General features: G+C 36.3%; 1 protein-coding gene across 2 annotated transcripts in view; it reads left to right on the top strand.

Annotated features, from left to right (window-relative positions):
* LOC103022574 (MAM domain-containing glycosylphosphatidylinositol anchor protein 2) overlaps nt 1-15,429 on the top strand; it is a 273,753-nt gene that overhangs the window by 137,857 nt on the left and 120,467 nt on the right. For both annotated transcript variants that reach the window (XM_049483026.1, XM_007230730.4), the window contains exons 5-6: nt 8,315-8,447; nt 11,590-11,859. In XM_049483026.1, coding sequence (XP_049338983.1) covers nt 8,315-8,447; nt 11,590-11,859 — 403 coding nt within the window. The remainder of the gene's footprint in view (nt 1-8,314; nt 8,448-11,589; nt 11,860-15,429) is intronic.

Below are 15,429 nucleotides of genomic sequence, written 5' to 3'. Positions count from 1 at the left end.
GGTGTTTATAAGGCAGAAACAACCTTCAGATAAAATTCTAATTTCTGACCTTTAACAGGAAATAGCATGGACTGGCTAGTATATATTAAGTATATTTGTTGGTTTGTATATAGGCTAACCAGTGGTTCAGTTTTCTAGACAAGTGGGATTTTTTTGGAATGCCTAATCCAATGTACTATGTCGATAAAAAAAACTGTTAAAAGCTACTGTAGTTTAATTCATTTAATTTAGTTAAAATTAAGATTTGAATTTTACCAAACAAAGAACCTATTCAGGTCAAAGCAATTTTGTTTAAACTGTCAAATCTGGAAAATAAAACAGTCAATAAGATCTGTTCACTGTACACAGAGTTTTGTATATTGTCACGCTGGCCAGACACTCACAGATACCAAACAATTGTTTATTAACAATGGGGCTAGGCTCCCAAGAGTAGTTAGGGACAAGTAGGGTCAGTAACAAAAAGGCAGTAAATATAAACAACATACCAGAGCGTAGTCAGGCAAAAACATTTTCATACACTAAGACAAAATAGCAGTCAAAATACAAAAATGTTTGGCAACGGAATAAACAATACAGCGGACAAGGCAAAAGTCGAGAGTTGGAAACAAAAACAAGTAGGTAATAAAAGTCAATAAACTAAGGAAACACGTTGTTGAAGAGCTAGAAATCTAGATTCAATACTCGGCAGGGAACAGAGCAAACTGAGGGGGATTTATAGTAGACAGGCCAGGTAGAAACAATCAGTAACCCGAGGAGCGAGAACTCCATAGCGCCACGTGATCAGCAGAGTCAGGTAGTTGATTGAGGACTGATATATATTGATAAAAGGATTGGTTGCACCAATAAATGTATATAAATTATTTTGACAGTCCAGCATCGATTTTTTCATTGAATTCCTTCTACAAATTACAATTTTGAGCAATTTAGAACACATCACAAGGTTTACTCTTTACACTTTAGCTATTTATTAATATATAACTCATATGAAAGAAATCAATAATAAGCCTTTATTAACCTAATTTCCATCCTGAATGAGCTTGTTTAAAAAATGCCACAGTTCATCCAACAATAAAACACAACTTAATAATTTCTCTATGCATTAATAAAAAAAAAAGCATGGAAGAACACAAGAAGCTTTAATTCCACATGCTGATTGCTGGTTGTGTAATGCTTAGAGTGGTCATGCACACATAATAGCTTCTCCCAAGGCCAGAGTTTAATGAGTTGAAGTGAACAAAACCAAAGTCTGTATAACAAGCAAGGTACAAGAACAAGGTAAAACTCTGTAAAAGTCCAAAATCCTTATTAAAGCTGGAACACACTGCCTTAGCACATTATTCGTCATTAGTGTTTTACACTGCAGTAAGATTCAGCAGGAGGCAGCAGATCACAGATAATCAGGTAGACATGAGGACGGGAAGAGAGCAGCAGTCGTGAATAGGCCAGTCAGAGCTTCCCCTGCATTCATTCACACTGCTTTCAAGTAGAAGCACTGAAACACTGAGGTGGCATTTCCAACCCAGCATGGGAATGGCGCTGGTAATTAGTAAAGAGAAGCATGTCTCTTCCATTCGAAGCCTTTCGCCTTTCTTCCCGCTCTGCCTCTGTCGCCTTCCCCGCTGAGAGTTTACCCAAAAACAGAAAGATCAGGGGATGCATTCCAAGCCTTTTCTGCATTTGTTGTTTTTGTGTCTGTAAATGCCAGCTTACCATTTCGCCCATGGGGGCTGGCCTGACGGGGAGGGACTAGCAGTGTGAGGCGAGTGGGGGTGGGGAGTCCACGATGCCACTAAGACCAAACCTCAAACGCTGAAGGCTTTGCTGGCACAGGCATTACGCTTGCACTGCTGGATGTCATAATGGCCACGTTACGCCCCTGATTCTGTCTCTCTGTGTAACACACTCAGGGCCCTATCATAAAGCCTGTGCTATGTGTGCTGCCTAGCCTCTAGTTTCTAGTCTATTTTCACACATAGCATCGGAGTTTAGAATTAAATCTACACTGTTGGGCGTGATGGTCTGGAAGTGAGGTGTGTTCAGGTAAATATCTGGCGTGTTTCTATTTTGGTGGCAGAAAACACAGGTGCGCCACTGACCGATTTAAACCCTGACAACAGTCAATAGTCACTATAACTGTCTTCTTACCTGCGCAGGTCAGTATCCTCTGCTAAGACATGCAAAGTGCTGCGCTGTTAAGATACTAACGCTCCAAAGTCAGAGTGCAGCTGGCTCTTAAAGGGAATGACACGTGAAATGCTGGTTGGTTTATGTCACATTACACCAAAACACATCCATGATTAGAGAATTAGTTAATGCCTTTTGCGCATTCTAAACTGCCCCAGACTTGCTTTTTGCTCCCTCACGATACCAAAGACTCTGCACAAACCCTGAAGAGAAATTAACTGAATTTACATATGGATATTAGTAATTAGTAATTAGTATTAGTAATTAGATATTATTGTGTGATTCATCTGGGAAAGACGGAAAAAATAAAGACCAAACTAGCCCATTTGCATTTAGGAATGTAAATCACATGTTGTTACTAATTCAAAATAATTGCATCAGCTTGAACATATTGTTTAGTGTGAGACTAAATAGGCAGACATAGAGCACACTGTTCTAGCTCTATTCAGTGTTTGTATTTTTGTAGTTTTAACTTCATTTTAAATCAAACCAAATTCTCTCCTCATTAACTAATAGCTAATATTCTGGATATTTGATTTTTCTTTTTTTTTACTCATAATTAGTCATAATATAAATCCATTATTTGTATACCATTTCCACATACAGGGGTTGGACAATGAAACTGAAACACCTGTCATTTTAGTGTTGGAGGTTTCATGGCTAAATTGGAGCAGCCTTGTGGCCAATCTTCATTAATTGCACATTATTGCAGCAGTAAGAGCAGAGTGTGAAGGTTCAATTAGCAGGGCAAGAGCACAGTTTTACTCAAAATATTGCAATGCACACAACATTATGGGAGACATAACAGAGTTCAAAAGAGGACAAGTTGTTGGTGCACGTCTTGCTGGCGCATCTGTGACCAAGACAGCAAGTCTTTGTGATGTATCAAGAGCCACGGTATCCAGGGTAACGTCAGCATACCACCAAGAAGGATGAATCACATCCAACAGGATTAACTGTGGATTCAAGAGGAAGCTGTCTGAAAGGGATGTTCGGGTGCTAACCCGGATTGTATCCAAAAAACATAAAACCACGACTGCTCAAATCACGGCAGAATTCAATGTGCACCTCGACTCTCCTGTTTCCACCAGAACTGTCGGTCAGAACAATAAATTATTGTGGTCTAAAACAAGGTGTTTCAGTTTCATTGTCCAAGCCCTGTATATATTACATATTTACTAGTTGGTGATTAAGTGGTTAAAGGATCAGTTTTTAAAATAGTCGACAATTAATTTAATAGCCGATTAGTTGGGTCTACTTTGTTATACATAAGTAAATTTGCTACCCCCTAATGTGGGGCAAATAGCCAAACAAAGCAGTCACAGTAAAGCACAGTGTAGCTCACATAACACATTCTGAAAGTGTTTGAGAAATGGCGAAGATCATGGCAGCGAATAACACTAGCACTAGCACACATTAATGCCTTCAAAGAACAGCAAAAAGTTTGTACATTTATATCTTACTCTCTCAGTAGTGAACAAACTCTGGTATTTTTTTCCCTTCCACCTTAAATTCCACCTTAAATGTAGCAGCTCAACCATCAGTTACAAAACAAGCTGTTGTTGTGGTCAAGCGTTTTTCTCTCCCTCACTGTTACTAGAGCCTGCTAGTAGTTAAGTAGTTAAAAAAGACATGTCTCATTTTTAGTGTTTTTTTTTCTCGTACAACAAATTTAGAGCCCTTTTCAAGATTTTTTCTAACTTTGCCTTTCTGTAGAAGTGCTTGAGAATCACAGCCAAGTGTATACTTACTTTACATACACTGTTGTCTTGGTATTAACTAATAATAATAAGAAAATGAATCTAACTGTCAGATAAGAAAATAAATAAAAAATCTGCTAATCGAAAAAAAATGTCAGATTAATCAATTATCACAGTAATTGTTAGTAGCCCTAATATTTACATATGTTATTGAAAAAAAAACATTTGTATGCAGTTTAACCATGTAAATTCGACACCAATGTTTTTTTATTATTATTTTCCGTGCCTATCCGCTGCTGTTTTGTCTAGTCTGCCTCTCTGTCTTTCTCAATCACTCTCTATCACTCTCCATGTGTTTGTCCATTACTGTCTCTATCTCTCTCTCTCACTCTCTCTCTCTCTTTATCTCTATCTTTGATACGTCTCTGTCTCTATCTCCTCCGCCTGATCTTTTGACAAATGGATTTTTATTCCGGTCGAGTTCCCGTCAGGGCCCGGCTGCTGCATGCCAAAGACAACACGCACTCCGATATCAGCCCCGAACAGGCCGAGAGGTGGCTGAGGGAGAGGGCGGCTGCCGCTTTAATAGAATTATGTTGGTGGGGGTAGATGATCATGTGGAAATGAAAGCAGTGAATGATCTCACTTCTGAGGCCTGGCACGCCACAGTCTGTCTGATATTCTAATCTGCGCTGATGAGCGGGGAGCCAGATCAAAGACACATCCACCAACTCCGCTGCTTCCGCCTCTATCTGCCTCGGATACAGAGATGCTGGGAATGTTCTCAGCATCTGCAGACCACAGACCCCCCACCCCTCATCACCGGAAATCATCAGAAAGGAAGATAGAGCACAATGCCATCCGGCCGGGAGTTATCATTTCATTTCTGCAAATTAAAATCCCAAACACTGACTTTGAAAGAAGTCACAGCATTTGCCCGGGCTACAGTACGGCGTTATCGGCGGCGGGCTATCTGCGGCCGTAATTAGTGTTCTGCTCGTGCGTGGTGGAGGGGGGATGTGTTTGGGCCTGAAGGAGAGTGTGTCTTAGCTGACTCACTGAGAGGACATCATCAACCTTGTGCTCGGAAAGGACCAGCCTCTTACCTAACTCACCATCAGCAGCAGCAGCAGCTACACGTTCAGAGATACCGACTTATTCTTACTTACTCTAACTTATTAACATCTGTTCCCACTGTTAGTGTGCCATATCATATCCTACACAAATAATATCATCATCATTTTTAAATCATGATTGTGATAACAGCAGTATTCTTAAAAGCAGCTGTGCATTTTCTATTTGTTTTGCTGTTTACTGAGAAGCAGGGTTGCCAGGTCCAACAAAAATATCCAGCCCAAAGTCAGTCTAAATTCCGGCTCTCAGAAGCTTAAATTAGCCCAAAATATATGTCTGTCACACATTTGAAGCAAATAGCAAAACAACTATGAGTATATGACTTAGTATTGTGTCAGCATTGCTATTTATCTTAAAGCCTTTAATAATATTGTAACATTAGTGATTTATTAATTATTTTATAACAGTTTTATATCCCAGTCAAGAACATTTACCGGTAATAGTAACATAATTAGCAAAATTATGTCTTTATCTTTATTTTGTTATGTTCTGGTTCTCATTGTTATAATCAATCCAAGGAAGATTGATTTTAGTCTGGACTTATACATGTTTGCCCGCCATGTTGACGCAACATCCACAGAAACACCCACTTTTTTTGTTTGTTTTATTTAAAAGTAGCTCAAAAAACGCACACCGCCACCCCCCGAATTTTCACCTGCGACTGGATTTTCAAACAAGGCCAGTTGGTCGGGAAAGTGTGAACCTAGCAACTCTGCTCTAAAGCTTTAGATGTATTTTTTGTATAATTGTTTATGTTTGTAGTTTATATGCTTTCTCTAAATATTCCGTACTTTAGTTTTGGTAGGATACTATTGTTTACAAAAACATTTGTTTTGTTGCAGATATATATATATATTCTTGGAATTCATCGAATATTTGATTTGTTGTATCATTATCTCAAAAATACCCTGAAATATACTGATATTATTTAATCTTATATTTTAAGTTCCAAGAGTACTTAAAGTGTATAAGTGTATAGTCAAAATCATATACTCTTATCAGCGTGTGGATTTGGAGTTTTCTGTGTGCTATCATATTTTCTAACTCTACCAAAAAAAAAACTATGATACAGCTTTTTATGATTTGATGCACTGTGATGATGAAGTGGATTGATAAATGGTTACTGTATGTCTTGGCTTATTGGTTAATGATAATCAATAATAGGTGATTAATTGGTAAAGTATAATGCTGGTTCATGTTAAACACAGTCAGAAGAATCTACAAGTAGAATCACAGCTTTTTCTTTTTTTATCACTAAAGTAAAATGATGCAAGAGGCTTCTTTTATTGTTTTGATTCACTGTGCTTTTACTGCATCATCATGAAAGCTCATTCAGAGTACAGCATAGATCACTAAGAATTTATTATTTATTTATATTATCAAAGCAAAGACGAAGCAGGGCTGGTGTGACTCATATAATTGCTTGTTCGAAAATGTGATTTGTGAGAAATCTTGAGTGAAGAATCTTGGCTTTGATAGATTCTCTATTTGTCAAATAAAAGCAAAGAGAACAATCTTATTAACAGACAGTCGATAAAACAGCAAAAATAACCATTTGGAACACATTGCGAAATCTATCAGTAATAATGTATTAAAATTCCTGTTGTGTAAATAATAGATCGTTATCACTGGTATGCCAAAAATCATGGCATAGCAATGTGTGAAGTGATCGATGAGTGTTGCCTCAGATGGCAGTTTGGGAACATCCACATCTGTATAAGATGTGAGTTGTTATCTTGTGAGTGTTGAACACTGGCTAGTTTTTGAGTGAGGACTGATGAATAAGACATTCCATTTCTGTAGTTGTGCAGGTGTTCAGTCTTCCTTAATCCACTGTTTAACATGTGTACAGAGATTAATTACCTACATTTAAATGAACCATTCCTGTTTTGTAATTTTTTAAAATGTGTATAATTGGTGATGACCCAGTAAGTGAAAACATCATGGAATTTACAAGCCATTGACATTGGCAAGGCAGTAAACAAGGGTACAGATACCTAATTAAAGGTGTTTTTTAAGATTTGTGCTTTTTTAATGAAAGGTCAATATGAATAGCTTTACTGTTGTTTAAAGTTTAGTGTTGATATTAACTCCACATTTCTTACATTAAAGTACTGTATATATTTGGCCTCTCACTTCCATTTCTAATTTGGTACTTTCTTGGCACAGTATCCAAACATTCCCTTCAGTAGTTCCTCTGTATTGTTTGAAATAAGATCGCTGGGGAACTATAAAAGCAAGTACTCTGCATTTGGACATTTTCAGAAAATAAAACTAGGCAATAAAAGCATAGTATCAGTAAAAGCATTATTTCTAAATATTAAAAAATGTTTTTACTGTTTAATATTTATCTCAATAAAGATAACCATGGTCAAAATGCTTCCGTAGAGATAGATCCTAAAAGCTACAGTTCAAACTCTGTCCCATAATGAGTATAGTGATTATTATTCAAATTGATCTGTCCTTCATCCAGTTAACTCTTAGAACCTTACGGACGGATTATCTGTCCAAAATCACACCTTGTGTTCTCAGCTTAATTACTCAGGAATTCCTTACTCTCCTTAATCACTTACTCTTTTAAAAAAAAGAAATAACATCCCGTTATGGTAAAGCATCTACAAGAAACCCATTGAGAAAAATACATAAAAAAGTGAGATCTTCTTCCCCAACCAATATTATTTACCTTTAGTGCTTCAAACATATTTATATGATGTTTCAAACCAAATAATATCAGTAAATGACTCAAAAGTGTCCCCAGAAAAAGTGTGAAACTACCTGCACTTAAACTAAAGCTAGCTATGTGTGCACTACTTTATATAGTTTTTATTTTACTTGCACATTTTTACTTAGTACTTATTTTGCACAAAACATTTTTATTTATTTAGGCATAAAAGTTTACATTTTTGTATATAGTTTTCTTTGTGTGTCCTGATCAAAATACTGAAAGGCATAGGCTGCTCTGAGTGTCTAGAAGAAAAAACACACCAAAACAGAATAGGGTTCAAAGGGTTAAACAACACTAATTACACTCACTGTAATAAAAAAATGTTGTTCTTGATATGTTTAAAAAAGTATACAGTCAGTACGATAAGAACGTATATCATGATACAATTAAAGCTTATCCAGTTGCCCACCTCTACTTAAAACAATAAAAAACAATCTGCTTTTTATCATCCAAGCCTGGCATTACTTATAAGTTAGCATTAAGATTTCATAGTGTAAATGTTTTTTAAAGGTGAAGCTTTGATAGAGCACACATTGTCAAACTGTTCTCTGCCTTTCGCTCTGAGCTGCAGGGGGAGACTAAGATCCTGAAGTTGAAGAACCTGAGACCCAAGGACTACGCCAACTACAGCTGCATCGCCTCTGTACGCAGTGTGTGCGGCATCCCTGACCGCAGGGTCATCTTCAGACTCACCAATAAAACAGGTCACACACACACACTCACCTCTCGTTTCTCACTTATAAAACTGTTCGATTTACAGGTTTTGCACATTTCATGGCTCAGTGCTTCCTAATTTAAACTGTGGGATACCTCTACCCTGCACATTTTGCTGTTTGTTTAGCTGTAATACACCTTTAATTTAAACTTGGCACTAAACATGCATCAATATAGCAAATTGATTTATATACTAATACTCACCTCACATTTAATTACAAATAAATAACTATTATGCTACTGTTTTAAGAATAAACACTGAAAATTAGGTGCGTATAGCTCTGAATAAAGCATTAACTTTTTTATTTATTTTCTGTTTCTTCCGTAATGTCACAATTATTATTTTTTTTTAAGTAAGGATCATGTCTGTGCTTCCTCTAGAGTTTCTTACCTGTAATACTCTTAAGTAGCACATCAATTGTAGGCTCAGTGGTTAGAAGTCTGGCTAATTAATCACATGGTTGTTGGTTCAATGTTGCCGTTAACCCTATCTGTTCCAGGCCTGTGCTGTGGCCCGGGCAGGGTTTCGAGGGTCCTTAAAAAGTATTAAAATGTCTTAAATTAAAATCTGGGTAATTAAGTTCTTAAGTTGTTTTAAATTTACTGTAAATTTGCTGTAGGTAGCTAACACACTAACTTTAGCAACAAGCTAGCTAACTTACTAACTTTAGCAATAAGCTAGCTAACACACTAACTTTAGCAACAAGCTAGCTAACTTACTTACTTTAGCAACGAGCTAGCTAACTTACTAACTTTAGCAACGAGCTAGCTAACATACTAACTTTAGCAACGAGCTAGCTAACATACTAACTTTAGCAACGAGCTAGCTAACATACTAACTTTAGCAACAAGCTAGCTAACATACTAACTTTAGCAACAGGCTAGCTAACATACTAACTTTAGCCAGCTTAAAAGAGCTAGCTAACATACTAACTTTAGCAACGAGCTAGCTAACATACTAACTTTAGCAACAGGCTAGCTAACATACTAACTTTAGCCAGCTTAAAAGAGCTAGCTAACATACTAACTTTAGCAACAGGCTAGCTAACATACTAACTTTAGCCAGCTTAAAAGAGCTAGCTAACATACTAACTTTAGCCAGCTTAAAAGAGCTAGCTAACATACTAACTTTAGCCAGCTTAAAAGAGCTAGCTAACATTACCGGAAGAGAATTAAAGAAATTCTGACTACATTTTGGGTATTATATTATATTTATTGAGGTCTTAAAAAGCATTAAATTTGACTTTGATTTAGGTGTAAAAACGTTCTTTGTTGTTACTCCACGAGTTTAGTATAGACTCTGCTGCACACGTGCATTAAGATGCCTGTGCTATGCTCACACTGGCATAAACAAGTCCCCCAGTTGTGAGTGTGTTTGGGACCAGTCGTGCTATCATGCTGTTTATCAACACTAATTAAACCCTTTCAGACCTGAATTATATTCCACTGATGGAAAAAATATAAGAATGTTTTTTTTTTTTTCTGTCTGTAATGCACACAAAGAAGAATCTAATGTCCTAATATAAACTGCATATAAAACTTAAATCCAGTTAACTCAAATATTTTAGTTATATAATTAAATTATATATAATTATATATATATATATATATATATATATATATATAATTAAATATTTAATGTATATTGCATTGGAAGCCTGTGGATATTTTTTTTATTTGATATATACCTATTTATTTCAAAAAACATCCCTAATCACAATAAAAAATGTTCTAAATCACATAACATTAGTTTGCCTCAATGGCTCTAGTGCTGCTGTTACTGCCTAAGTTGAGTTTTTTTCAGGATTGGGTGGGACTAAGCTACTGTTTTATTGCATTATAAATCTTTTTTATTGGCTGGTTTATGGTCTATTCAGATGAACAATATGTCTCAATTAGTATTACAAGCAACTATACTTTTGAAAAAATGTGATGTCCATTGTAATGGTCGAAAGGTCTGAAAGGGTTAAGGCCGATTAGCACAAAGGCTAATCCAGCATCTACCATATTTCATTTTTCTTCAAACTGTCGACACAGCTTGATCTTTATTATGATATTTTCTTTTCAGAATTGTTGTCTTGTGACAGTATTTAGTTAATTTATTTCAAACATGATGCATATTAAATTGAAATTATTTATATGGCTGTTTAATATTTATTTATTTGATGCTAAAAAAATACTGTTGTTACTGTTGCTACTGCTATTTTAGTATTAAGGGAGAACTTGGATTTAATGTGATACTCAAATTTAAATGACTTAAAAAAAAATAATTGGACATCCCTACTTTATAATGCTAAAATTCAGTGATAGTATTTTAAAGTAATTATGATAGTATTGTGTGTAATAAATAAGACATTATTGGCCATATTTTGTACATGAATACAAATAAACCTTCTTAGATCCTTCATAAACTAAGCTGATTATATTAAATCAGGGAAAAACACCAAAAGGTATAGAGTAAGGTAAATACCAGGGCCAGATTTAAACACATTCATTAACACAATCAATTGTTTGAACCAATGCATTTGCATTAGGACATGCTTCATTGACATTATGCCATATAGACTGTTTTCACATATAGATTATATGCTAACTTATCTTTGAAACATTGTAGAACTGTTAGAAATTAAGGAAATCATATTAGATCATATAAAAAATAATACATGAAGTAGAAGCTAGCCTGAGCTTTGTGTTTGTGTATTTTACACAGGTAAACAGGTTCATCTGTCCCATCCCGCCTGTTCCTGTGCAGACAGCTGTGACTTTTTTTCATTAGCCGTAATGGAAGGGCGCTACAAAACATAGCCTTTTACAGCCCTGCTGAGAGCATCGAAAGAGCATGTTCAAATACATCAGACAATGCATGCAGGTGTGACAAATGCACCACATTGTTTGCATCAAACAAAGGATTCACAGTGGACTAACTTCACGCAGGGATTATGCACTGAATCCATTTACATTCCCAATCACAAACAGAGAATACGTCATTTGTACCAGTTAACAGTGAAAAGCAATAAAACAAATGCAGTGTTTTCAGGGGACCAAATTACATCCCAGCATTATGTTAAGCCTGTTAACACACCGGTGCATGAGAGCTCAGACTGAACTGCTGCTCATCCTTTTACCCTGCAGCCTCCCCGTCCATCAAGCTGCTGGTAGAGGATCCGATCGTGGTGAACCCTGGACAGACAGTGTCTTTAGTGTGTATTGCCACAGGTGGTGTGCCCACTCCCAACCTCACCTGGAGCAGCAGCTCGGAGAAGCTCCCGGAGAAGAGTGTGGTGAAAGACGGCACCCTCACGCTGCCGGCCATCTCCTCTGAGGACGCCGGCGTTTACAGCTGCATTGCCAGCAACAACGTAGGAAATCCAGCTAAGAAGTCCACCACCATCGTAGTACGAGGTAAGGTACTCCAAAGTTACTACATGAGATATAAAGCTAAAAAAACAGAAATCTGAAAAGAATAAAAATAATTATGATGCTGAAAAAAATTCATGCTGATATAGCCCACATCAGGCTAATGTCAGACTACTGCCATGCCCTTGTTTTAACTCTAAGAGGTCTACGGTTAGTACTTTCAACTTTGTTTTAATGTCAATTAATGTGAAGAATCTGATATACATTATGGCCCTATATGCACATATATATTCACAAATTGAGTATATACAGTATCCAACAAAAGTGAGTGCACCCCTCACACTTCTGCATATACAGCTCTGGAAAAAAATAAGAGACCACTTACAAATGATGAGTTCCTTTGATTTCACCAAATTGAAAACCTCTGGAATATAATCAAGAGGAAGATGGATGATCACAAGCCATCAAACCAAGCTGAACTGCTTGAATTTTTGCACCAGGAGTGGCATAAAGTTATCCAAAAGCAGTGTGTAAGACTGGTGGAGGAGAACATGCCAAGATGCATGAAAACTGTGATTAAAACCAGGGTTATTCCACCAAATATTGATTTCTGAACTCTTAAACATTTATGAATATGAACTTGTTTTCTTTACATTATTTGAGGTCTGAAAGCTCTGCATCTTTTTTTGTTATTTTAGCCATTTCTAATTTTCTGCAAATAAATGACAATATTTTCATTTTGAATTTGGGAGAAATGTTGTCTGTAGTTTATAGAATAAAACAACAATGTTCATTTTATTCAAACATATAACTGTTATCTATAAATAGCAAAATCAGAGAAACTGAAGTGGTCTCTTTATTTTTTTCAAGAGCTTTATTTAATTTATATATACCTTTTTTAATAGGACAACATTGCAAGAAACTATATGAAACTTGTATATAACTTAGTGTAGTCAGTGTACAACTTCAATAACAGTCGATTTACTGTCACCTAAAAATAACTCAACACACAGTGAACTTGTCCAAATTGTCCCCAAATTGTGTTGCTGTCCTTCCCTGGTATAACATGACTCATTAAGAGTTACAAGGTTTGAGATGTACTTCATGGCAAAGAACTCTCTGAGGATGAGGATGATAGTTGCTCTCCAGAAAAAAGATGGCTTAGGCTTTAAGAAGTTTGCCAACACACTGAAACTGAGCTACAGCATGTTGGTCAAGGTAATGTATTACTTTTCCAGGACGAATTTCACTCGAAACAGGATCGACCAAAGAAGTTTAAAACAAACAAGCCAGTGGAGAAGCTTTGTGGAAACAAACCTTGGTCACTATCCCTGACAATGTTACTCATAATAATATCTTTACATTTGTATTCATTCTCTGCCCTTGTTTAGATGGTAACTTTCCTTTTAGTCTGTGAGGTTTGAAGCTGAAGTTAGAAAAACTGAAAAAGAAGTTTTACAGTATTGTGTAAAACTCGGGTTGAGTTCAAGTGAACTCTTTCTAGCTGTTTTTCTCTTCAGTGCTGCTTATTTGTGCGTGACCGTTTCTTGCCAGTGCTATGACAGCCTGCTTTCCTTGCTCTTGTTTTGCACTGGAAATCAAACATGCTCTGAAAATAGCCAAATTTATTCTGTCATTTAGTTAACCCCTTTTCACAGCAGTCAGAAATGTCATTTTATTCACCTGAAGGTTAAATTAAATGTATATCAATTGATAGAAATATATATATATATATATATATATATATATATATATATATATCAATTGACTTAGTTACTAGTTACTTCTATCAATTGACTTAGTTACTAGTTACTTCTCCAAAAAAGTAACTAACTGAGTTACTAACTAGTTACCAGTAAAAGTAACTAAGCCAGATGAATAGAGTGCACGACAGGAAAGACAAGGACCTGCATAGAGGTTTGTCCAAGACAAATGTTTCGTTCTGGGACTATGCACTTTGACCTCTGTGAGTTTGAAATAGTGTTGGTATTTCCATCTGGAAAAGGCTGTTTTGCCACTGGAGTTCTCCTCACTCGCCATCTCTCGCTATGCGCTGTAAACACCCACCACTATGCATGCGCTCTAAACACCCACCCACCTATTTTCTCTGATTGGCTTAAGAGGTAATCTTACTATATGTTAGCCAATCATTGCTTAGGCAGTTATCTCATCCTCCCCTCCTTTGTGACTCACACACACAATGCACACACACACACACACTTTAACCTTTGTATGTCTGCGCAAATGTAAAAAAAAAAAAGTTAATTGAGCGGCTAAAGTAACGTGCAATAACGGGGTGTCGGAAATGGTAACGGCGTTATAGTTACAGTCAGAGTAATTAGTTAGATTACTCCTTACTGAAAAAAGTTATTTTAACGCCGTTACTCCCATCACTGATTGTGGCACCTGCACATAAATTTAAGGGTATTCAAGTATTAAGAGAGTTTATCCTGGATTACCGACATTTAATATGATTGTATCAAGTGATGAAAGTGTTAAGGAGATCTTTAAGGGTGCTCGGAACAAAGAGCACTCATTAGAAAATGCTGCAGTTAAACAACACTGTTGTTTATGACAGAAAAGGAATAACCCTGTACCTCTGGCTAAATGCAGGCAAATGCCATGGCATTTATTTAACCCTTGGAGGTCTACAGCTATAACCAATGTGTTGCTGAACTATATACATATAATTATGCACTCATAAAATAATGACATAGATACATAATGAAGTACATTCAGATTTAATTTACACTCTGTGTGAGCAGGGGTTTGCATGCGCACATATTTATATGCCTGCTTTATATGTGCCATTAGTAGGAAATTACAGAATTATAACTAATGGCTCCTAAGGGTTAAGTCTGATCTCATTTGGAATGGAAAACACAACCACAAATAGTTATGATTATTGAGGAACAGAAATGCTATATTCTGAATATAGCCCAGTAACCTCAGCCTAATACCAGCTTAATGTCAGGCATTTATTTCAGGTCTTCTTATTTTGAACTAGAGCACATCCTCTTCATTTTCTCATCTGGAGTCTCGTGGGAAGAAAAGACCATTGTAAGCTAGCTAAACCTAAGTGTTGGTGCGAGAGTCTGCCGACCTCCCTAATCACTACTCCGGTATTCCGTGATCACTCTTTAGCAGAGGTTTTAGATAGAGCTATAAAACTTTCAGAATAAGGCCAATGGAGTCTCAGTCTATATTGTGTTATTAAAGGATAAAGCATGAGTGTCCAATTAAACTTAAGGGTTTCATTTTTATTGATACCTACAGGAATATAATAAACATGTTGCTGCTTATTTTTTTAAAAATCCATCATAAAGCACCGAATTTGAAATGCAGTCTTAATAAGCAAGCTGTCAGTCACTCAGCACATACAGTAAAACTGATTTTTTTTTTTTTTTGCATTAACATTTTATGGCATAGAAAGGCAAACATACATTCTGAGAAAGTGCATAGGCAGCAGAATAAATTGTGGGTTTGAGCACTTATCTTCTAAACAGTGAACAAAATAACAAGGTATACTTTATATCTTTAATTTAACTGTGAGGCTGGATGAAAAAACAGCCACAGAAAATGTACAGAGAACACTTAGAATGGGTACATACGACA

The sequence above is a fragment of the Astyanax mexicanus genome, chromosome 1 (assembly GCF_023375975.1).
Source record: "Astyanax mexicanus isolate ESR-SI-001 chromosome 1, AstMex3_surface, whole genome shotgun sequence".
Lineage (NCBI taxonomy): Eukaryota > Metazoa > Chordata > Actinopteri > Characiformes > Acestrorhamphidae > Astyanax > Astyanax mexicanus.
The sequence above is the reverse complement of the archived record's forward strand: the minus strand, read 5'-3'. Positions and strand labels throughout refer to the sequence as shown.